The 24,906-nt window shown below is 42.1% G+C and overlaps 2 protein-coding genes across 2 annotated transcripts in view; both read right to left on the bottom strand.

The window, feature by feature from the left end:
- Window positions 1-15,746, bottom strand: part of LOC310853960 (mucin-5B-like) — a 68,473-nt gene extending 52,727 nt beyond the window's left edge. The window contains exons 1-8 of the mRNA XM_083758436.1: window positions 15,664-15,746; window positions 9,276-9,308; window positions 4,335-4,602; window positions 3,697-3,811; window positions 1,811-2,030; window positions 1,151-1,279; window positions 592-709; window positions 358-496 (exon numbers count right to left, since the gene is read on the bottom strand). Coding sequence (XP_083614562.1) covers window positions 358-496; window positions 592-709; window positions 1,151-1,279; window positions 1,811-2,030; window positions 3,697-3,811; window positions 4,335-4,602; window positions 9,276-9,308; window positions 15,664-15,745 — 1,104 coding nt within the window. The 5' untranslated portion in view covers window position 15,746. The remainder of the gene's footprint in view (window positions 1-357; window positions 497-591; window positions 710-1,150; window positions 1,280-1,810; window positions 2,031-3,696; window positions 3,812-4,334; window positions 4,603-9,275; window positions 9,309-15,663) is intronic.
- A 5,117-nt stretch (window positions 15,747-20,863) lies between these two features.
- Window positions 20,864-21,526, bottom strand: LOC310853959 (DNA polymerase III subunit epsilon-like; the record flags this gene model as incomplete). The annotated part of the gene is made up of 1 exon (XM_083758435.1): window positions 20,864-21,526. One exon carries the CDS (start codon window positions 21,524-21,526, stop codon window positions 20,864-20,866), a length of 663 nt encoding a protein of 220 aa, XP_083614561.1.
- Between the last annotated feature and the right edge of the window lie 3,380 nt (window positions 21,527-24,906).

Here is a 24,906-nt window from a genome sequence, read left to right as displayed (position 1 = left end):
CCTTTTTTTCCTCTTGAATGAATGAATCCTACTTAAAGCTGCTATAAGCAATAATATGGGACCGCAATCTGCATTCAAAGATTTTCCTAGAAGCTTTGCCATTGGTCGATTTGCCTGATTTGACCAATGGCAAAGCTTCTAGGAACATCTTTGAATGCAGATTGTGGCCCCTAGGCCTAGATGTGTCACAGAGACTATATATTTTGGGAGTGTTTTACTCATTGCTGGCTATCAAAAAATAAATAAATTATATATATATATATATGTGCCTGTGCTATTAACTCATTTTGGATTAAAAAAAGGAGGCTGCACGATGGCAGCCGCTCAGTCAAATCCTGTCACATTTGACCTCCTCACCTTGGACAGAATGTAGGAACAGTCTCCATGGAAGGTGTACTGGTTGTCATCGTAGGTGCTGACGTGAGAACCTCCAACCAGGGAGCAGGTAGAGGGACAGTCCATGTTCACACACTTCCAGCCACCGTGCTGACAGGTGCTGACAGCAACACAGTTCAGTCAAAACCACCGCTCATTCACAAACATCATTCACGACAGAATGCACTTAATTTGGGACATCAGTAAATCAGTTACCATTTCCTGCATGCCTTTGTGTACGTTTCCCCGGGCTTGTATGGCTTGCCACTATGTAAGCAGGAGCACTTATCGACGGGAACGCACCCAGACTGCTTGATGTCATCGAAGACGGTTCCTTGGGAAATTAGAAGAGGTTAGACTGACATACTGTAGTTCGGTTGGAACTACCTGTCCGAATAGAGCATAGCAGTGGACGTGGTCATTCATTTTTCGCATAGACATTCACAGAAATATTTACATGAATTATTTTAAGCCATCCAGGATCCTGGTGAATCATGGCCATAAGACCTTTGATTCTCTGAAGAAAGAACAATGAAAACCGCTATACAAAGGGTATTTATTAAATGTATATCGTATCGTTTTTATTTTCTCTCACAGAATCAAAGGTGGTCATGATTCACCAGGATCCTGGATGGCTGGATTCTATAGGCTTAAAATAATTTATATGAATATTTTTGTAAATCTCTATGGGGAAAATGAATGGACGATGTTTCAGTGGGTCCAGAAACCCACGCCCACAGACCTGCTATGCTCTATAGCTGACTGAGATGTGTACCTTTTGGACAGAAGCATCCGTCAGTGCAGTGGTCGCTACAGAGCTGGGTTCTCTCGTGGTTGCTGCACGTGTCGGTGCAGGGACTGGCACACTCCTGGTACTCCATGTTGAAAGGACATTTCTTTATTGCTATTTAACAAAACAAAACATAAAAGTATTATATAACGTGCCTGTGTTAGCACGTGACCTATAGCCTTGACCACCATGCGCCATGTTATGTCACTTGTTAACCTGGAATCCTATAGTTTCTAATGTCAAGTATACTATTTATAATGAATGGCATTTGTATAGCGCTTTTCCAAGTGCTCGTTCATTCATTCATACATTGGGAGGTGAAGCGGCGAACAGTCAACGCCAGCGTCCTCACTTCCCACATTCCCACACCGATGGTGGCGAGCTCACACCAACCGACTCATTGGAAGCAATGTAGGGTTCAGTGTTTAAGGGATCATCAGACGACCTGAGCCACAGCCGCCCTAAAAGATTATGTTAACTTTTGATATTATGATGCTTAAAATGATGCTAGGCTGCTAGCTGCAATCCTAGATTAGGATTAAGGCAGCTGCACTGTCTCTCTGCATTGTATTGCTCTGGATACAGATCGTCCAGATAAATGCCTTAAACTGTAAATTGTACGCGAGCAGTTGAAGCAGTTCGTACCACACAGTTGCTCCGTCTTCCAGCGCTGCGGCGTTCCACCGGCGTGGCTACACTGGCGAGAGTACTCCGATATGGTGGGACACAGGCAGCTGTTGTTGCGGTTACACTGGCACACGTCCTGCTTGCAGGATGTGAGGAAGGCCTCACGGTCCAGCAGGTCTGTACAGCTGAGGAAGGCCGGTCCGGACAGGAGATGCTGACACACTGCTTCTGATTCTGCCTGGAGGTCAGAGGCAGGGACGTGCACATTTTACCCGTCTGTAAAACAACTGCCCTTTCCAGACCACGAATGCAGCATTTACTATGGTGAAAGAAATGCAAATGCTACTCTTTCCATGCATGCCATGCCGGAAGGCAGCATTCAGGAGAATTGTTTTTTTCTCACCCGAAGTCTCTTGAACTCGAATGCAGCATTTTGCGTTGAATTAATTTGTTTCGAAAATCCATGTCGCACACCACATCTCCAGTAGATAAAGATTGCGCCCCGAAAATAGCAGATCTACAAGCTCTCAAAGCGTTGCAGCGCGCATTGTGAGTTTGTAGATCAGCTATTTTCGCTATTTGTGTCTAAAAGTGCCCTCTTACGGGATTTCAGCCACTGCCTCTCTAACACTCTCTGCACGTCCCTGGTCAGAGTTCAGAGTTCAGGGTTCAGTGTCTTGCCCAAGGACATGTGGACATGCTGGAGGAGCCGGGATTCGAACCGCCGACCCACGGATCATTGGACGACCTGCTCTACCCCCTGAGCTCCTAACGCCCTTTCGCATTGGGTTTTGGATTAATAAAAAAGGAACCTACTGTAAATTATATTGTTATTCTGGACTCATTGTTATAGAGTGACTCATTTACTGTATATTACTGTATCTATGTAGCCCTTAATTATATTAGCTGCGCCCGCATAAACAGCCGCGCACAGTCGCAGTTGCGCACACATGCACACACACACACAGACACACACACACACACACACACGCACACGCACACACACTACCTTATACTGTAAGTTATCACTACACGTATACGGTAGTTAATAATTAAAGGTCGTTCCTACCTTGTCCTTATCATTACAAGTAGTTTCAGTCTGAGGGGAGACCTGCTCACAGGACTCAGTCGGACCGTTTAGTTTCCAACTTTCCCCGTAGTCCATAACATTTATACTTTGTCCTGACGGGAAAGAAATGTATACTTAATACACAGTCGATAACATTTGCACTTACACTGAAAGAAAAAGAAGGTAATACTAATAACTGAGAGTTTACTGTAGATACATGTATACTTGGGTATTTACAGTTTGTTGTTCATACAGTGTTTCGTGTATTTATTCACCATCTTCTATGAACTCGTCGTAGAGCTGAACTCCGTTGAAGTCGCCACAAAGTCCACACGTCTGGTTCTTGTATTTGTTGTCTATTTCAATCTTTAAAGAAAATGATATTGTTTTGAATAGAACATAGACTGAATACCACCACCTCTTCATCATCATGACGTAAAATAGACACTACAGTATGTCTATTTGCTTGGACAATGGACACGATGACGTAAAATTGTCCATTCACTGTCAACGGGAATTTAATGTTTGTGTAGGACAAGGTTTGTGTGGACACACATCAAAAGCTAGACATATTAGGTCCGGACGGTTGGCTCAACCGTCTGGGCACCTAGGCTGCAAAGCCAGCCGGACGGCGTGCTGCGGGTTCGACTCCCGAGCCCGACGGCCTTTGCCTCATCACTCACTCACCATCTCTCTCCCACTTTCCTATTTAATTACTGTACCCTATCAATAAATGCAAAAAAGGCCAAAACAGGGGCCCCTCAAAAGCAAGTAACGACACAGCATCATGTATCATTACAATGTTAAAATGTAACATCATCATAATCAAACGTACCCAGAGTGTGTCATCTTCATTCCAGAAGACAACCAGACCCAGGTTAGCTCTGATCTTCACATAGGATCCAACCCTCTCAATAGCAACACCGAATTGACTGAATGGTATGGAGACCCTAGAGGAGAAATGTCCTTGTTAATAACAAATGAACAATTGGTAACGTAAAGGACCATGGCACCACTTTTCAACCTATCTTCATATAATTGGTCCTCACCAATGATCATGATAAAATAGCATCATTTTTGTCTGTGTCTCATAGGAGGGCTTTGGGGGCAGTTCCGAAACCAATCCAGTGACATCATCGTTAGGCAGATTTAAAAAAAAAAATATGTATTTAGATTTGTATTATCGTGAGAACGATGGCTTCCATTATCGCTTTGCAAATTTTCAGGAATAGAAAGCCTGCAGTTTCTATTAGCTTGGATACCCATCGATGAGGTCACTGGTGGATGGGTTTCTGAACTGCCCAGAGCCCTACTATGAGACACAGACCGAGTTGAAAAAACATTATACCATTTTATCATGAACATTAGTGAGGACCAATTCTTATGAAGGTAGGATGAAAAGTGGCGAAGTGGTCCTTTAATTAATACCGTTCCCGTTGCAGCCCTCTACATGGTATGACTGTGAGCTCATACCGCTTGTTGTTTATAAGAGTTGAAGCCTTGGACAGTTGGACCAGGGTCCCGTCCAGCTTCATGGAGACCCTGCTGATGTAGGCCAGAGCTCCCCTCTGCTGCCGCTGCATCTGAATGTTGAAGCTCTCGTAGTTGGCCCTACAGTGGGTGGTCAGGATGTAGTTGCACGTGAACGGCAGCTGGAAGAAGTCTCCGTCGAAGGTCTTGAAGTGGTAGTTCCCCCACGTGCTGCAGAACTGGCCGTCGTTGTCGGAGGGCTTCACGGGCGCTGAGTGGAGAGACACAGTGGTGGAAAGAGTACTCACATTTAATTGTTAAGGCCTGACCTCGAAATAAAAATAAAATCTTCTAAATCCTCCAGTTTTCTGAAATAAATATTCTCACGATTTTTCAAAAATAGCAGACCTACAAGCTCGTAGAGCTTGTATATCTGCTATTTTTCAATAGCTAAACTATAACATAATGTTTAAAACACCAAAAGGGGTTCCCGCCCAAAATGGGTTAAGTAAAAGTATCAATAATGGAATGTAGAAATACTCCATTACAAGTAAAAGACCGGTAATAAAACTTTACTTGAGTAAAAGTACTGGTGTCAAAATGTACTTAAAGTAACAAAAGTAGAAAGTACTCATTATGCAGAATGTCAAAATGTATAAAGAATCTTTTGAAAATACCAGATCTACAGATTGGCTAATTTCAAATGGCCGAAATGTATATAGGGCTGAGGTGGTAAATGCATGTTTTGTAATAATAATACAAATCTACAAAGTAACTAGTAACTAAAATTTTCAAATAAATGTAGTGGAGTAAAAGTACAATATTTGTATCCGAGATGTAGTGGAGTAGAAGAAAAAGTAATGGAAATTGGAGTACTTTACTCAAGTAAAGTACAAATACCTACATTCTTTACTTAAGTGAATGTACTTCCACCACTGGAGAAAACAACATTTACATGATAAACCAATCTATCTTCATAGGCTATAATTGGTCCACACTAGCTGAGCCAGAAGGCAAAGCTCTCGATATACCGAGCAATCTTCGTTCCTAATCTCACCTATGACATGTAGGCCTATAGGTCCTGACCGAAAGAATAAGATTGCGGATACAAGCGGACGAAATTAGTTCTCAGACGGGACACGGCTGGCCCGGCATCTCCCATAGAGATGGGGTGAGAGGTTCAGTCAGCGTGAGAGACTCGGAGTATAGTAGAGCAAACAAAAAAGAGCCAGCTTAAGTGGTTCGGGCGTCTCCCTAGGGAGGTCCTCCTCGCTGCACGTCCCAATGGGAGCAGACCCCGTTGCAGACCAAGGACCAAATGGGGAGGTCATTATGATCTCCTCTGGAAAGGGAAGACTGGAAATCTCTGTTTGAACGGTTACCCCCACGACCCGATTCTGGGTAAGATTTTTTTTTTTAAACATATGTTTATTGATTCAAAGAAGTATTTTTCAAAACAATTTACATATATTTCCCCCCCCCACATCCCCATGGCAGCACAAATACAAACAAAATCTTATCACAAAATGATTTGACAATAAATACAGAACAAAGATAATAATGACAAAACTAAAAATAAAACGAAAATAACACACATTACATACAGTTAAACAAAACACATTACATACAGTTAAACAAACAAATGCACAGTTCCCTACCCCCACCCCACAGCTGACTACTCCAATTAACCACTATACATCCAAAGCCTCTTCAATATCACCTCGCTTAATGAAGTCCAAGAACTTCTCCCATATCTTATAGAATACCGCAGGTTTCTTCCTAATTACAGTTAGTTTCTCATGTGCCAAACTGGTCGTTAAGTTCCTCAGCCAAAAGCCGATCGTAGGGGCATTGACATTCTTCCAACATAGCGCAATTGAGCGTCTGGCCTGTAACAGGCAAAGGTCAGTCATTATTTTTTCATTACTATTTAGTGTACAATTGAATGGATAAATACTGAGTATACATAATTTAGGACAAAGAGGAACTGGACCTGATGTAATCTGAGGTCGCATTCATACCAGAGAGCTTTGCTGCGATTAAAACGAATCCTGCTGCGCATTGTCAGAAAGTGCGCTTCGTTTGGCAGGTGTGAAGGCTCATTCGAATCCTAATGCGCAGCAAATAACCGCATTTTACTCCGCCAAAAAACGTGGGTTTCGCTTCGCTTCGAATCGCACTTGACTACGATTCGGTGCAGGTGTGAATGCAATCCGCAGTAAATAAAGGAAATGAAGCAAACATAATGTGGCGGGTGAGGAGCTGAACACAGTTGGAGACGGTTAAGGCATATTTTACACAGCGCAAAGATGTCCCGTTACTGTGGATAGACGTGGTCGAATAAGGAGACTGAAGCCCTGATCCATAACTCCATAAGCCCATAAAAACACTGCAGTGTATTATAGCCTACATAATATTCTGTCTGTCTGTCTGTCTGTCTGTGCGTGCCGTAAACATGGAGTGCTGTCACTGTGTGGGACTGGGGAGTTATATCAGTGCGCTCATGCAGCGCTGTGCCTCCATGCCCAAAAGAACAGTGTGTGGCGGCTGCGTGCGTAGAGAGAGAGAGAGGGGGGGGGGGTCCCAGACGGCACGACACATGCACGTTATGAGTGTAATTTTATCACCATAGATTTCACTGTGTAGGCTATAGTTTATGAACGGAACACATTGATAAAGGTCCCCCCTGCTGCGTTTCCAATTGCTGCGAATGACAGTGTGAAGGCAAACCGCAGCCAATTAAATATGCAAGAATTCCCTTTCCCCGCCCATACGGATCTGAGTCTACCGAAGTATTAGGTGAGAATGTGACCTGAGAGACATAATGGACCACAGACCTCCAGAATGTTTTAATCTCCTCACATTCCCATAAGCAGTGGAACAGTGTACCTTTATGTTCCCCACATTTATAACATAAATCAGGAATGTTTGGATCAAATTTATTTACTTTCTCCGGGGTTATGTAAGTTCTCATTATCCAATTATACTGAATTAGTCTTAATCTAGTATTGATAGTTTGTGTTTGTGCCTTGGAACATATTAAACCCCAATCAATTTCTGAGATTTCCACTTGAAGGTCCTGTGTCCATTTTTGTCTTATTTTCTCCGAGTCATCTTTATGAAACCCTTCTAGTATACCATACATTTGTGAGACCAACCCCTTTCCTAAACAATCCTGTTTGGAAAACCTCTCAAGCACTGTTAAAGGAGGTGGTTTTGTATTTTTGACACATGTAATAATAAAGTTTCTGATTTGCAAGTATTTAAAGAAGTGGTTTTGCGGTACCTCATATCTCCTCCTCAGCCCCTCAAAAGACATTAGATTGCCATTCTCGTATAGATCCACCACTTTCTTTAAGCCTTTATTGAACCATAATTTAAATCCCAGATCCATTCTAGCTGGAATAAAATGTTCATTTCCCCAAATCGGTGCAAAGCAGGACAGCTCTGGGGTGTTTCCCATGAATTTATGGATTTCAAACCATATATTTATAGTATTGATGACAAAAGGGTTAGACACACTTTTCCTTAGGATTTTAACTGGAGCTGAGTATAGCAAGGAATCCAGAGATAGATCTCTTGCGGATAGGAGTTCAATTTGGACCCAGGATGGCTTAAGATTCTGGGTAAGATTAATGGATAGGATGGATGGATGGAATAGTAGATAGTAATGCTCATTGTTATCCAAAAGTCACTGGACTTTCAACACGTTCACATTAGATATATATCAGTCCATGTAAGAACAGTGAACATTAGATATACCAGTCCATGTATAAGAACAGTGAACAAGAGATATACCAGTCCACATAACAGTAAACATTGCCTGGGCCATGTTTCAATGGTCCAGGCACCTTGGCTGTTAATCCAGTCTGGCAGTGTGCCGCGGGTTCGACTCCCGATCCCGACGGCCTTTACTGCATGTCTTCCCCCCATCTCTCTCCCCATTTCCTGTCAGCCTACTGTCCGTCCCTCCATAAAAAATATAAAATAAAGGCAAAAGCCAAAAACAACATAAAAAAACAAAAACAAACAGGAAACATTAGATATACCAGTCCACATAAGAACAGTAAACATTAGATATACCAGTCATATATTATGCTCTGCACAAATGGAACAAACATCAGGACTCTCTTACAACTGGTTCGATTGGTCTCAATAGAGACATTTCATTAGATGTATTGTGTTTTATCACATGGTCATGGTGTGATCAGGGTGTCCCAACCAATGACATCATCGGTAGGCAGGCTAAGGTGGTCTTTATACGAGAACGGTGTTCATAGGAAACGGCAAAATAAAGTATCGTTTGCCTGGGGTCCCTTTAGACGAGAACGGCGTTTTGGGGAGGTGAAAACGCAACAAAGTGAAACCACCTCCCAGAGTGGAAATCTTTGAGAACGCCGTTTCCTCGAGTCTCCATCTACAGGCAAAACGGCGAATCCGCAAAACTTATGACATCAGCATATGTAAATTAAATTCCTTGTAATAGGTGGCAGGCAGCAGCGTGTATGTAGCCTAATGTATTATAAAATATATAGCCATCCCGTGGCGCGCTCTGCCTGCATGCTCTGGGCTGCCTGTCAGCCTGTCTGTCACCTCGAGCGACGGCCACAACCCTGTCGTGGTCTGGAAGCAAAACCCCGATAGGGTTGCGTGAAGGGGGGCTACCGGGTTCTTCTTCTTGTACGTGGGTGACTGGTCTATTTGGCAGCCCGTTACCGCCACCTAGCGACATCATAGCGTTTTCATAAAGTGTGCGTTTCTCGTGTAAAGGGTTAAAAAATGAGAATGCAACGGGACTTTGCCGTTTTATCTGGAGATGGTCACCGTCTAAAAGAGGCCTAAGTCATTTCAAACAGGATTTCAAACTTTATTAGGTTGAAAATGATTGAAGTGGTCCTTTACGTATTGTCAAGATTGTTTTTTCAGAAAGAAATAACACTTTACCTGTTGTGGGTTTGGTCACAGACTGAGTGGTAACTGTGGAGAGAAGACACAAGAAAACCAGTATTTAGTCATCGTCAGTTACAGTTGCTGCACATATTTGATCTAAAGGTCATTACACACTGGCGAATTAGCGACGCGATATATTCGTGCGAATAATTCGCATTTAAAAAAAACCAATTGAAGTCCATGCAAGCTTCCACATCAGTGGCGAATGTGCGAATGTGCGAAAATGCGACCGTTTTCGCTTTTATTTGTTCGCTCTGGTGTCGTATTTTGCAGAGATTCGCAGGCGAAGTGCAACATGCAATATTTCGCATTTTCAGATCGCTTATTCGCATCGCGTCGCTAATTCGCCAGTGTGTAATGACCTTAAATGCTTATAAATGTCAAGAAGCAGGGTTTTATTTGTACATTGATTCTGGAAAGGCGGGTTAGTTTGATTATACAAACATTGCCAGTGGGTAAAACACACATTGGGTGTGTGTGTGTACAGTGTGTCAAGGAAAACAAGTAGTAATAGTAGTAGTGCCATATGGCTCTGTATAGACAAAACCCCAGCCCTGTGGGCCAGCCATTACTGAGGTGTAATCAGCACTGATTGGCCAACAGGGCAGTGCTCCATGGATGCATACTACTAGGAGCAGTGAGAAGCCATTCGCTCGGGGAGCGATTAGGGGTTAAGGTCAGATTCTCACCTAATACTTCGGTAGACTCAGATCCGTATGGGCGGGGAAATTGGGATTCTTGCATATTTAATTGGCTGCGGTTTGCCTTCACACTGTCATTCGCAGCAATTGGAAACGCAGCAGGAGGGACCTTTATCAATGTGTTCCATTCATAAACTATAGCCTACACAGTGAAATCTATGGTGATAAAATTACACTCATAACGTGCATGTGTCGTGCCGTCTGGGACCCCCCCCCCCCCTCTCTCTCTCTCTCTCTACGCACGCAGCCGCCACACACTGTTCTTTTGGGCATGCAGCACAGCGCTGCATGAGCGCACTGATATAACTCCCCAGTCCCACACAGTGACAGCACTCCATGTTTACGGCACGCACAGACAGACAGACAGACAGACAGAATATTATGTAGGCTATAATACACTGCAGTGTTTTTATGTGTTTTCTTAAGCAATTGATTAATGTACACGTCCTCATTTCGATCAGGGCTTCAGTCTCCTTATTCGACCACGTCTATCCACAGTAACGGGACATCTTTGCGCTGCGTAAAATATGCCTTCTCCGTCTCCAACTGTGTTCAGCTCCTCACCCGCCACATTATGTTTGCTTCATTTCCTTTATTTACTGCGGATTGCATTCACACCTGCACCGAATCGTAGTCAAGTGCGATTCGAAGCGAAGCGAAACCCACGTTTTTGGGCGGAGTAAAATGCGGTTCTTTGCTGCGCATTAGGATTCGAATGAGCCTTCACACCTGCCAAACGAAGCGCACTTTCTGACAATGACGATTCGCAGCAAAGCTCTCTGGTATGAATGTGACCTAAGTGTCGATCTCGCTCAGGGACACACATTGACACATTGCTGGCCTGGTCTGGAATCAAACCTGGGAGAACCAGGGGCTCTGGCTCCCCAGGCTCACTAAGCACTCAGCTATGCCCCCTCACCAACTTCTAACTTAAACCCCGGATACAAACACTGAAAACCACCTAGTTTCTCTCTGTGCACGTCCCTGAAGACAAATACCTGTATATGTTTGATTGATTGATTGAAATATTTATTAACAGTTTGCAGAATTACAGTACATTTCAAGCACAAACTCAATACAAAGACTGTTAACTGTGAGTGGACGACCCAATTAAGCATTACACTTGTTTCAATTCATCAAAACATTTAGAGACGTACATACAAATAGACACACGAACGCGGGAAGCTAAGTTAAGTAAAGTTTTGTGTGTGTGTGTGTTTTTTTTTTTTGTGTGTGATACAGCTGCACCCTCTGGTGGCGGGCCGGTGGTGTTACAGCGTGAGTGCGTGACACACACAGACAGACCGACAGTTTAGGTCAGCTTCTATAGTTAGTGCGCATTGCGTTCGCAATGATGACTTATGATTCATTAACCTCATGAACCGGAGGGGAACGAACGAGTATAGGGCCCTGCAGGACTTCAGTCAACAAAGTGTCAGATCCATGTGATCTGACACTTGTGAGTCACTCTGGATTAGAGCATCAGTCTTGAGTCTTCAGTAGATCAAAGTAGGTTCTGCAGATACATTTCAAAATGATAGACAGATGTCATTGGGGAGACAGATGTCATTGGGGAGATTTGATGTTTAACGTTAGTTTTGACTAGGAAGCAGATATCTGGAATACATATCCAGTCTAGCTATTCAATGTTAAAACGGTTTGCCATATTGGCCTCAATACCTATGGAAAGCAGTTTTAAGTTTTAATCAAACCACCCTCCTATCTGTAATCTGTAGAACAAGTCATCAAGTCATCATAAGTGTAATTAAGGATATCCATATAGTAACATACTAGTAGAAATTGTATTTCAAGATATCTAGAATTTAGTTTTTCCTAGTAAACGTTTAACGTTTCAGTTATCTACAATGACACCTATCAACAACTGTCATTTCAGATATATCCATAACCTCATTCTTCCTAGGTGGAATGACGTCACTTTTGCCATTCATGTGTGTGGGGCTTTTAGTTTCAGATATCCGTAACTGCATTCTGGATATCTAAAATCAACATTCTGGATACGTATCTACAATTTAATTCTTACTAGGAGAAAATACCATTTCAGATATCTACAATGCAATTCTTACTAGGACAAACTGCCATTTCAGATATACAAAGCTACATTTGTACTAGTCATAATATGAATTGTGGATATCCATTATTAGATTTCTACTAGTCAGTTTGGATATACAAAATGTAATTATAGATGTCCGGAAGTTTATATAATATGAAAAGTAGCACAGACCAAGTATTAACATCAATATACTTTTCATATGGTTAACATTTCTCGTTCTCGTTTTTTTTAGTGGTCTCGTAAAATATTTAGATATCCAGAACGCAGTTATGGATATCTGAAACTAAAACGGTAAAACCCCAATACACAAGAATGGCAAAAGTGATGTAATTTCTCCTAGGAAGAATGACGTTATGGATATCTGAAATGGCCATTTCAGATAGGAAAAATGTCATTGTGGATATCTTAAATGACAGTTGTGGATAGGAGAAATGTCATTGTGTATATCTGAAATGTTAGTTTTGACTAGGAAGAACTGAATTACAGATATCTGGAAATTGGAATACATATCCAGTCTAGCAATTAAATGTTAAAACGACTTGCCAACACCCTCATATCTGACTAAATACTTCACAAAAGTGAGCGACAACGATCTGATATCTCCCATGAGAAAATTCTACTCTGCCATCAACATGTGGAATGCCCTGACGCAATCCAGATGATGTGGATCACAGGCTTCCTTCAAAACAGGCCGTCTGTAGGTGCCCTTTGAGAGCGGTTTTGAAGGAGTCAAAGGCTGTGTACATTTCTGACTAATATAGTTCTGTGCTATTCTTTTGGCCCTAATGTCTGACTACTGTTTACCTTTATGACTAATGAATCAATCAATTTGAACAAGACATTTGTTACTAATGTAATGAGGCCAGCTATTTGTGGGATTAGTGCTGGACAAACATGCACATAATCAATCAATCTGAACAAGACATGTGTTACTAATTGAATTAGTCCATTAAATTAGTTGCACACACACACACACACACACACATAGTAATACTGTAAGGCTAAAGCCAATAGCGTTATTATCCATGTGCAAACATGGATATACTGTATGTGTAAGTATGCAGAACATGGCCCATTTCACAAGTTTTGAAATGTATAAAGATCTTTTGAAAATAGCAGATCTAAAAGCTCACTATGTGTCACATCACTACACATTGTGAGCTTGTAGATCTGCCATATTTAAGTGGCCGAAATGTATGGTTGAAGTATGGTATGGTTGAAGTGATAATAATTAATAATCAAAATCTACAAAGTAACTAGTAGGTAACCAAAGTTTACAAATAAATGTAGTGGAGTAAAAGTACAATATCTTGATCCGAGATGTAGTGGAGTAAAGGTATTGGAAAAAGGGCTACTCAAGTAAAGCACAAATACCTAAAAATTGTGCTTAAGTACAGTACCTACGTAAATGTACTTGGTTACTTTCCAACACTGTGCCTTGGAAGCATTTACAGGTGACCGTGAGAATATATATGAATTTGAGCGAGGACATATTCATTTAAGCATGAATATGTATGCATTGTGTGAATACATTATGTAATTTGTGTGCGAAGGAGCCTAAAGCTACATCTGCTGATCAAATACGTCAAACAAATGTTGCTAATCGAGTTTGTTAATCACATTCACGCTTTGGGTGTTTTTTCTCTTGAAGACAGAAACTTCTTTAGGTTTTCTTTAGAAACATTAGTTCATGAGAACTAATGTTCTCATGAATCTTCATCTATATCTATGCACCAAGTCTCTGTACGCGTGTATGTCCGTAATCCACGTAAGTTGAGAGCCGTTCGCCCCACCGACTTCAATTTGACACACGCGTTCCACACCACCACAGGGAGTGAAGTGCCCGGTGTCGAGTCCGTCGGATAGCCAGTTGTCCAGAACCAGCACAAAATCCTCTGCCCGGGCTCTGGACAGGGCCAAAATTTGCCAATTGATCACACCTGAGTGATCACCATAACTGGATGTGCCATGCATTTCCAATCATTCACGAGCAGGCCGATGCCCAATGGGCACTGTTCTAGTTAAATTAAAATTGTGAGCAGTTTTGTAACACAGGACTAGTAGATGATAACCTTCCAAGATCATGAATTATCCAGTGGTGTAATGTAACTAAGTACATTTACTTAAGTACTGTACTTATTTACAATTTTGAGTTATTTGTACTTTACTTTCCAGTACTTTCTAGTACTTTTACTTCCACTCCACTACATCTCAGAGGCAAATATTGTTCTTTTACTCTGTTACATGTATTTGAAAACTTTAGTTAGTAGTTACTTTGTAGATTTACAAAACATTAATTAACCACTTCAGCCCTATACATTTCGGCCATTTGAAAAAAGCTCACAATGTGTAGCTTGTAGATCTGCTATTTTCTTTTATTCCAGACTTTTACTTGGAACGGAGTAGTTATACATTGCAATATTTATACTTTGTACAAAATACAAAGAAAGCAGATAATACCAATTAACCTGAGGTCGATTCTAAAAAATGGCTTCTATATCAGACAGTTTTCTGAAGAAAAAAAAACAATGTTTCTATGTCAGTGGTGCTCAAACTATTTCATGTCAAGGACCCTAAAAATTATATGTAATTGGCCGCCGACCCCCATCTGAAAATATGTTGTTCCAGGGAAACCCCCGGTAGCAAAAATAGCAGATCTACCAATTTGTAGCACGGAACCGAGTGCCACGCTACAAACTTGTAGATGAGCTTGTAGATCTGCTATTTTTCAATGGCTAAAGTATAACATAATGCTTAAAACACCAAAAGGGGTTCCCGTCCAGAATGGGTATAGTGCAAATCTTTATTCTCCACCAGTGGATACTAACAAAGTAATAATATAATAAACATCATGGTGAACCAGTGATCATAACCATTCCCTCAAGGACATTCTGCCTCCAACAAAATGTTTGCTTAAGCAAAACTCAGATAATTACGTTCGTGGAAAAAGCTAATTTGTTTGTACTTTTAACACAACCACACCATGTCTTCAGGACACACATTTAAGAGTTATTTATCACTGGTGGAAAGTAACTCAGTACATCAGAAACCTTTTCTAAATATGAATTTAAGCACATGCTACTTGTGTCTCATTTTACTTCAGTCATGCTAGTGTTAAGAGGTATTTATCAGTGGTGGAAAAGTAACCTACTTGCTTGTAGATCTGCCATTTTCAAGATATGTTTAATACATTTGAAAACTTGATAATGGGACATTCTGCACAATGAGTACGTTGTACTTTTGGTACTTTAAGTACATTTTGAAACCAATACTTTTATACTTTTACTCAAGTAAAAGTTTAAGTGTTTTTTAGGCCATGGCAGGGTGTGTTCAGATCACTGTAATAAGACAGTGGTGGTTCTCAAAGTGCGGATTCAGGGGTCCTCCAAATAAATCAATGTTGAAATGAAATACGTTTGAGAACCATTATTGCTGTGATAGTTTTCATGTTGTTGCTTCTCTGGTTCTCTCTTTCTCTCTCGATAGATTTGTTGCAGCGAAACAATGCTTGCTCAGGGTGAGAGACCCAGACCCGACAATGCAACCTGTGACTTGGCACAATAATGTCGTCAAATTGAATGTGAATTAATATGATATAAAGTAGACAGACCAGTGTTGGTTGCAGGTAGTCCAAGACAAAGCATCATCATCCATGGTAGCATCCACCTGTGTATCATCCTGGAGCGCTCCATGTTTTGCTATTAACACGCCTGCTGCTCCTATACTGACTGCATTTATATAGTATAGTAGTAACCCCTCCCTCCTTTTGTCTGTCTGTCTGTCTGCCTTTATATAGTAGACAACCTGACCCCTCCCTCCTTCTGTCTGTCTGTCTTTATATAGTAGACTACCTGACCCCTCCCTCCTTCTGTCTGTCTGTCTGTCTGCCTTTATATAGTAGACTACCTGACCCCTCCCTCCTTCTGTCTGTCTGTCTTTATATAGTAGACTACCTGACCCCTCCCTCCGTCAGTCAGTCTGTCTGCCTTTAAATAGTAGTCTACCACTCTACCTGACCATTCCCTATGTCTGTCTGTCTGTCTGCCTGCCTTTATATAGTAGACTACCTGACCCCTCCCTCCGTCAGTCAGTCAGTCTGTCTGCCTTTAAATAGTAGTCTACCACTCTACCTGACCATTCCCTATGTCTGTCTGTCTGTCTGTCTGTCTGTCTGTCTGAGGTGGAGAGTCACGACGCGTGCACGCATCCGCCTGTGTGACAGCAGACTGCTTGCTGGGTGAGCGCTGGCCCTTTGGCATGGGGAATCAGATCAACATATGGAATGAATTCTGTACAGGCCATATATGGAGTGTCTTGAGTGTACAGGGTTTGATGAGGTCAGATCAACATATGGAATGTCAGAACAGGTCAGCTTCATATTTAAGGGTGGTAGCGGGGGCAATGTCTTGAGTGTACAGGGTTTGATGAGGACCTTAATTTTAGGGCCTGTTGAGAACTCTAGTTTTCGCCAGCTGCCGGGCGTGGCTGCAATAACTTTGGGGCGGGCCCGTCTGGAGTTTGAATGGATAGGTATCAATCAAAAGGGTGACATTAAAGAGGAAAGACGGGTGGGAAGGGATCAACATATGGAATGTCAGAACAGGTCAGCTCCATATATGGAGATCTAAGGGTTTGAGGTTAGAGGTCAGATGTAGAGTTGCTGGACGGCTCCATATATAGGTGATGATACAGTCTTCTCCATGTATGGCTATCCAGTGTCGTCATCTTCTTATATGGAGATGACCATGTAACAGCAAGACGTCACGAGGCGTAACGGACTGACGACGGGCTGACAGGTTTCGCATGTTTTTATAGTAATCGACAGATTATAATAATAATAATAATAATAACAACAACCACTGCTATATATAAATACAGAGGACAGATTTCATATTTGATTGACCTATGTACTTTTCATTTTAATAAATTGTCAAGGGCCACTGGGAGTCAAGGGCCACTGGGGGTCAAGAGCCACTGGGGGTCAAGAGCCACTGGAGTCAAGAGTCACTGGGAGTCAAGAGTCACTGGGAGTCAAGAGTCACTGGGAGTCAAGAGTCACTGGGAGTCAAGAGTCACTGGGAGTCAAGAGTCACTGGGAGTAAAGAGCCACTGGAGTCAAGAGTCACTGGGAGTCAAGAGTCACTGGGAGTCAAGAGTCACTGGGAGTCAAGAGTCACTGGGAGTCAAGAGTCACTGGGGGTCAAGAGCCACTGGGAGTCAAGAGCCACTGGGAGTCAAGAGTCACTGGGAGTCAAGAGCCACTGGGGGTCAAGAGCCACTGGGAGTCAAGAGTCACTGGGAGTCAAGAGTCACTGGGAGTCAAGAGCCACTGGGAGTCAAGAGTCACTGGGAGTCAAGAGCCACTGGGAGTCAAGAGCCACTGGGAGTCAAGAGTCACTGGGAGTCAAGGGCCACTGGGAGTCAAGAGTCACTGGGGGTCAAGAGCCACTGGGAGTCAAGAGCCACTGGGAGTCAAGAGTCACTGGGAGTCAAGGGCCACTGGGGGTCAAGAGCCACTGGGAGTCAAGAGCCACTGTGAGTCAAGGGCCACTGGGGGTCAAGGGCCACTGGGAGTCAATAGTCACTGGGAGTAAAGAGTCACTGGGAGTTAAGAGTCAATGGGAGTAAAGAGTCACTGGGAGTAAAGAGTCACTGGGAGTCAAGAGTCAATGGAAGTAAAGAGTCACTGGGAGTAAAGAGTCACTGGGAGTAAAGAGTCACTGGGAGTAAAGAGTCACTGGGAGTCAAGAGTCAATGGAAGTAAAGAGTCACTGGGAGTAAAGAGTCACTGGGAGTAAAGAGTCACTGGGAGTCAAGAGTCACTGGGAGTCAAGAGTCAATGGGAGTAAAGAGTCACTGGGAGTCAAGAGTCACTGGGAGTAAAGAGTCACTGGGAGTAAAGGGTTCCTGGCTATTCCGTCCTTGCAACAGAGGCACAAAGTAACGTCACTTTTTATTGCAGAAACAAAAAGAATTACGCACACAAACACACCAAACAAATATCTAGTCATTCTGTGACACAAACACACACACACACAATCCCTTCCCATAAAACAATCAAATATGTTGCCTGAGGATGTTTGATAAGTGGATGTGGCAACTTTCAGCAGCAAGACAATCCCTCAGCACAACATAGATGACAAGCCTCTCGTGAGCCACATTCTCTCACAGGCTGAGAGTTCTCTCTCATTACATTATGTTCCTTTTTTAAGAAAGTCCTTCTATGGTGTAAATGTTCTGATGAAGGCTCTAACATGTAAATGTTCTGATGAAGGCTCTATTAGAGCCCACAAAATCTACCCACCAGGTATTTGTAATGCTACCGACTCTTAAAAACAAAATATTGCATTGTGGATACATACACATATACAGCACACACACACACACACACACACACACACACACACACACACACACACACACACACACACACACACACACACACACACACACACACACACACACACACACACACACACACACACACACACACACACACACACACACACACACACACACACACACACACACACACACACACACACACACACACACGAGCAACCTCCCCATGCAGTAGCTATTCCTTTATACAACATACCGCACTTCTCATGATGTATGGCTTGGATCGAAGCGTTACAATGCAAATGTTTAATTACCGGTATTAATATTGAGCTTCAGCACCATGGACAGAACAATGACAATTGTCTTTATTCAGACCGCAGCCATCTTGCCAGCAAGGTGCTATTTCCCATAGACAGCACATTCATTCAAACAGAAAAGTCCTATCTAATTATATTAAACAACGTTAAAATCACCAACATTGCAGCTGTAGGGAAAGCTTGAATTATCCTGTTTCAATATGTAAAGTGTTAGTTTCATAAAAATCCACCGTAGACATGTTTACTTCCTGTCAATAAATTCCATGCAGATGATTATTTTCTAAGTATCAGAGTATGGAAGCGCTCGTTATCAGTAAAGCAACCTCCTGGTGCCTGCTGCACTATGTGCAAATTCAAAACAGGTGGTACGCATGGGCGTTTGAGTGATATTCAACGAGCGCTTCCAAACTCCAACACTCCAAATCACGTCAATCAAGTAGCTCATAAAATGTCTACGGTGGATTTCTATGAAACAAACACTTTGCAGATAGAAAGAGGATAAGTCAAGGTTTCCCTACAGCTGCAATGTCCTCTGAGGTTAGATTTAGGGTTTGGGTTTTGGGTATAGGGTGTCGCCGTCGGACCAAACACATGCACAACTCTGAGTGCGTACAAAATGTGTACGTAGGCCTACGTAGAGTTAAATTTACACTACCGATATTATACAGTGTATATTGGGGTCCCTGAAAAACAATAATAACAATAATAATAATAATACATTTTAATAATAACATTTTAAATGTATGCAAATCAAGTGCTATAGGGTTTAAAAACAATGGCATGCAAATGCCAAAGGCAAGACAAAAGAATATATATAATATATAGTATTTTTCTTTTTTTACAGAATTACAATCAGTCAACCAACATTATTGTCCCAACACAGTTGCTAGGTAAAAGTGCAGGCTTCACGTAATGCACTTACAGGAGTAAAAAAATAAATATTAGAAGGAAGAGAGAATAGAAAAGATCAAACAAGCCTGAAAGATAGAGCAGCAAATCAGCATCTTGTAAATGAAATAAATAATGCATTCAGTCATATCATAGCTACACATGAACGTGATACTTGCTTTGGCTACACACGTAATTACCTCATTATTACTGTGTTTTACAATTGAAAAAATTCAATTTGAGCTTTTCTTATATAAAAAAATAATCACATGGTTCAGTTATGTTATACACGACTTGCAGCAGTGTTGATTTTGACAACACATTTTGATTTAGTTTTAGTCACAGTCTTTTGACTAAAATGTCATTTAGTTTTAGTCATATTTTAGTCATCTTTTTATTCTAGTTTTAGTCAACTAAACTCAAGATTATAGTCGACTAAATCTACAGTTGATTTACTAAAATGTATTTTGGTGGGCCTTGATGGTGTCGTAATGGCTGATATATTACACTTGGTTGCATGTTGGAAATAGCCGATCTACAAGCTCAAAACGCGTCGCAGCACGACACGTGACCTTGAACACCTGAGTGCAACCAAACAAAGTGACTTGTCTTTTAGTTTTCCACTAGTGCCTCCATAACATTTTAGTCTAGTTTTTATTTGTTGCCGAATATCAGAACATTTAGTCAGTGAAAAATGTTAGTCGACAAAATCAGCACTGGATGACGCCAGCAAACCTCTCACATCGAGTTTGAAAAGTTATACAAGACTTTAATTTAAAAGCATGGCAGCACAACACTGGTGTTGTAGTTAAAGTGCAGAAGCCTTTCAGCCTTCATGGTCCCTTACCGACCAACCAGCTCTCTGTACCTACCCCTTTACTCCACCTACTTCTGCTTGTTTGTAAAAAAGATTAGAAAAATACCGGTATTCATTGTATTATTATTATAATGATTTGAATAAAAACCCATTATGCCCCTGGCACTATAATGCACCTGAGATGTTCCTTTATTAGTGATATGTTTAAAATAGTATGAATATATTAAATATCAATAAATACGAGGCAGCTAAAAATATGTTAGTTTTTTCCTCAATGATAGTAGATGGGTGGAAACAAATGTTTAAAACAATTGTGAACTACAAGGTCGCAAGTTTGGGTCCCATGCAAACGTCTCATTTCTCTTTTATACTCTTAAGGCTCTGTTCCATTTAGTGTGCAGTGGTTCACAAGCGTTTTAACTTCAAGGACCCCCCATAACAGTTGTTCATCCAGAGATCCGGAAGATGCACCTCTCCACCTGGTCCCTGTCGGGGTTCATCCTGCAGAAGAGCTTCTGCAGCACCTGGGCGTCCACCAGAGCGTTGTGGGGGTCCCTGTAGGAGCTCCTGAGACCGAACAGGCCGACTAGGTCGTGGAGGGCGTAGCGGCACAGGCCCGGGTACAGCTTGACGCTGAGCAGCAGCGTGTCCACGAAACCTCCGCCCTCGCCCACCGCCTCCCGGAACTCCTCCATGAGGAGGCGGCCGGTCAGGGCCCGGCTCAGCACCACGCTGTCAAAGCCACGGGCGTTGTGGGCCGCCAGGAGCAGCGGACGAGGCGCCGCGGCCGGCGCCCGCAGCGAGCGCAGGAAACCCAGGAAGTCGGCGAGGGCAAGCTTGAGGGGGACGGCGTCGACGGGGCGCCCGCGAAGCAGGAGCGAGCGGAGCGAGCCGTCGCTCCCGTGGCCGACGGCAGCGGCGGTGAGGCCGTTGACGCGGGAGGCGCCGCGGTCGATGTCGCGGCGCGGCGACACGTAGCGGTCAAACTGTCGGTCGCCGCTGACAGCCGACAGCTGCAGGATGTGACACCGTTCTGTGTCCAGGTCTGTGGTCTCCAGGTCCACAAATACCACGATGTGGTCAGTGGATACACTGGGGTCGGCTGACATCACCAAATGCTTAAGACGTGCAGCACAATTTTAGACCAACATGTCAATCCTTTATGTACCCAGAGGCCAGTCCTGTGACGTCAGTATGATATCAGCAGCACTATGACATGACAATGCTGTGACGTAAGTCATCTCCATATTTGGGCATGACAAGAGACACAGGCAATTTTAAGGCCATCGTTCTATCATATCAGACATGCATGGCATCATCCAAAAAAGGAAGAAAAAATAGGTTTCTCCATATTTGGGCATGTCAAGAGAAAGACTTTACTTGGAGGGACATAATTCATTGCACAAATGTACAGTATGACGACATGAACAAGAAGGCTTTATTTGTCACCAACTATAGAGCGGTGACCGTTGGGCACTGGCCTGCATGGAACGATGCAAGTTGGAAATGCATGCCCCACCCAGTTATATGTCTGTGTCCCTTTTATGCCTTATATATGGAGTTCTTTGTCAGGGCATGTCCAAATATGGAGTCTGTGTACATGTCAGAACATCATGTAAACAGGCCAGCTTCATATATGGAGATATATAGGGGTGATCAGGGCCAGGTCCCGGGCAGAGGCTTTGTTCTGGACAACGGTGTATCTGACGGACTCGACACCGGGCACTGCACTTCCTGTGGTGGTGTGGAGCGTGTGTACGTGCGTGTGGTACAAACGTACATACACACAGAGACTTGGTGCATTTATAGTTAGATAGTCTGTCTGTCTGGCTATCCGTCTGTCTGTCTGTCTGGATGTCAGACTGTCAGTTTGTCTGCAATAGGTCCAGTCTCCCAACAAAGAAACGACAAGGATTTATTCCACTATAAACACACAGTCTGACATGGTACCGTCGTACCGTTGTGTGCCGGCCTTTAAGCATCGATATAATACGACATAATGTGCCTTCCTTGTGTTCTGGTGTTGCAGGGAAGAAGAGAGCAGGACCACGAGTAGCTGTAGGCTGTTGTTCTCTTTACTGACAGAATGGTGGCGCTGTTCAGTCATACAAACATGTTCAGCCATACATACAAACAACATTATGTAAGTAAATAATATGCATTTCCTCCATAACATCTCTGTCACTGTTACTTTACACAAAATGTGTGTAAAAGAACAAAATGGTAATACGGTAAATGGTGCATTTACAGTATATAGCGCCCAGATCGGTGAGCCAATAGGATGCCAGGCTAAGCAAGATATGAATATTAATTCCCTGATGAGATCATAGCAAAATATGACAGATGCTCATTTACTCAATCAGTCCAAAGCTATACTCTCGGCCTAGAGCAAAATATGAACATTCACCTGATGAGATCATATGATCATCAAAAATTAATTAATATCATATTATGATATATCTTTCAAAAGCTTTTTCATTTAATTTCTGACAAATACTCCTATCAGTGACTCGAGTGCAAGCTATAGCAAAATAGAGCTAGCAGCCTTATTTGATAGTCTACCGTACTAACTCAAACCCCCATGCATGCATTGATTTCAGGTTGTATAATAATAGCTTATAATTAATAATGTGTGTTCATAGCCTGCTAAGATTGCACACATCTTCATAACTCTAACATTGCAGATTACAAGCTCACAATGCGTCACGCCACGTTGTGAGCTTGTAGATCGTTTAAATCGACACGCGTTAAGTGGCCAAGGAGACCCAGGCATTTACATCGATTGAGCTTATAGGATCCGTCGAACAACAAAGTAAACATAATAATAATAGTTCACGACACGTTGTGCACATTATGTAGCAGCATGGCTCACGTACAGCCTCAGCCTCAAAAGTATATCTCCCCTAGGCCATAGGGATATCCCTTTGGTCTAGTGCTTTCACATGGGAGACCAGAGTTCAAATCCCGGGTGTTACACGCATACTGATACTGTACATATTACATACCTGTTCAGGCTGTTCAGTCATCATACAAACGAGCATGTAATCAATATCTGTGATCATGCTATGCAGTTCCTCCACACAGATCACACAAGGAACCCTATAGGAAAACAACGCGTGAGCTTGTAGATCTGCCATTTACACTATCTTTAAGACATTATGACGATTATGCAAAGATATCTTGTGATTGTCTCAAATTAGGCCATTTTATGTAATAATTGTGATAGACTAATTATTGACCTTTTTTTCACTATTAATAATAATAATAATAATACGAATAATAATAATAATTATTATTATTATTATTATTAATTAAGCTTATTTCTGGAAGAACAGGAAACTGATGATACTGTTATTGACAAACTGTAAACACACACAGTAGTAGAGCAATACCCATGCAGCGTTTGTTTACAAACATTCAAGCATTCCGATGGTCTGTACACGTAGAAAAAGAGCATTTAACAACTGTATGTATATTTTTTAACATAATCTGACTCATCTGCACGTTCACAAGCTCTAACTGTATCATTTACAATAGCACACGGTGGTGAAACATTGTGTACAAAACCAAATAGAAACAGGGAAGAAAATAATACTGTACCTTTCCCTTCTCTAGTGGCGCAGCTGTGACGTGACGTCATACCCTGTCGACTGACTGCAGTGTAGTCTTAAAGTGACAGTACCGTTAGAATAGAATTGATTGATTGATTGAAATATTTATTAACAGTTTGTAGAATTACAGTACATTTCAAGCACAAACTCAATACAAAGACTGTTAACTGTGAGTGGACGACCCAATTAAGCATTACACTTCTTTACAACAGGGTCCACATTGTTCAATTCATCAAAGAACTACAGTAGTGTAGTCTTAATTAATTAAGCCCAAACCTGGGTTGCATTGGTGAGTTGTGGTTGGAAAAAGTACTCACATATTTTTACATAAGTAAAAGTATCAATAACTGCAATGTAGAAATAATCACAGGTAAATGTCCCTGCACATTGCTGCATTTTTCAGATTTTGCAGCGTTTTTCCACCGGTTTTCTGAAAAACGTGTTCAATCTGCAAGGACCTTAAGTTTAAAGTCTGTGTTTAAAATGTACCTACTTCAGTAGTAAAAAAGGTATTGGTATCAAGCTGTAGGGCCTACTTAAAGTCACAAAAGTGTAAACTACTCATTATGCAGAATGTCCTTTAAACCTTTTATATCAGCAGCACTGTCATCACTGTTTCATATTGTTATGTGCATTTCCAGAAGAACACACTCACTCCAGAGGGCCACACTCACTCCAGAGGGCCACTATATTTCCACACTCACTCCAGGGCCACTAAAGTTCCACACTCACTCCAGAGGGCCTCATTCCATAATATTGTCGGCCAGAAAAATAGAAAAATAGCCGATCTACAAGTTCAAAACATTTGCTATTTTTGCTAATTACCAAATCTGCAATGTAACGTGCAACTAGTTTTCAAATAATGGCGACAACCTTTG

This window comes from Protomyctophum parallelum (assembly GCF_964188405.1).
Source record: "Protomyctophum parallelum genome assembly, chromosome: 23".
In the NCBI taxonomy this organism is placed as follows: domain Eukaryota; kingdom Metazoa; phylum Chordata; class Actinopteri; order Myctophiformes; family Myctophidae; genus Protomyctophum; species Protomyctophum parallelum.
Note: the sequence above shows the minus strand (reverse complement) of the source record. Positions and strands in the feature narration are given on the sequence as shown.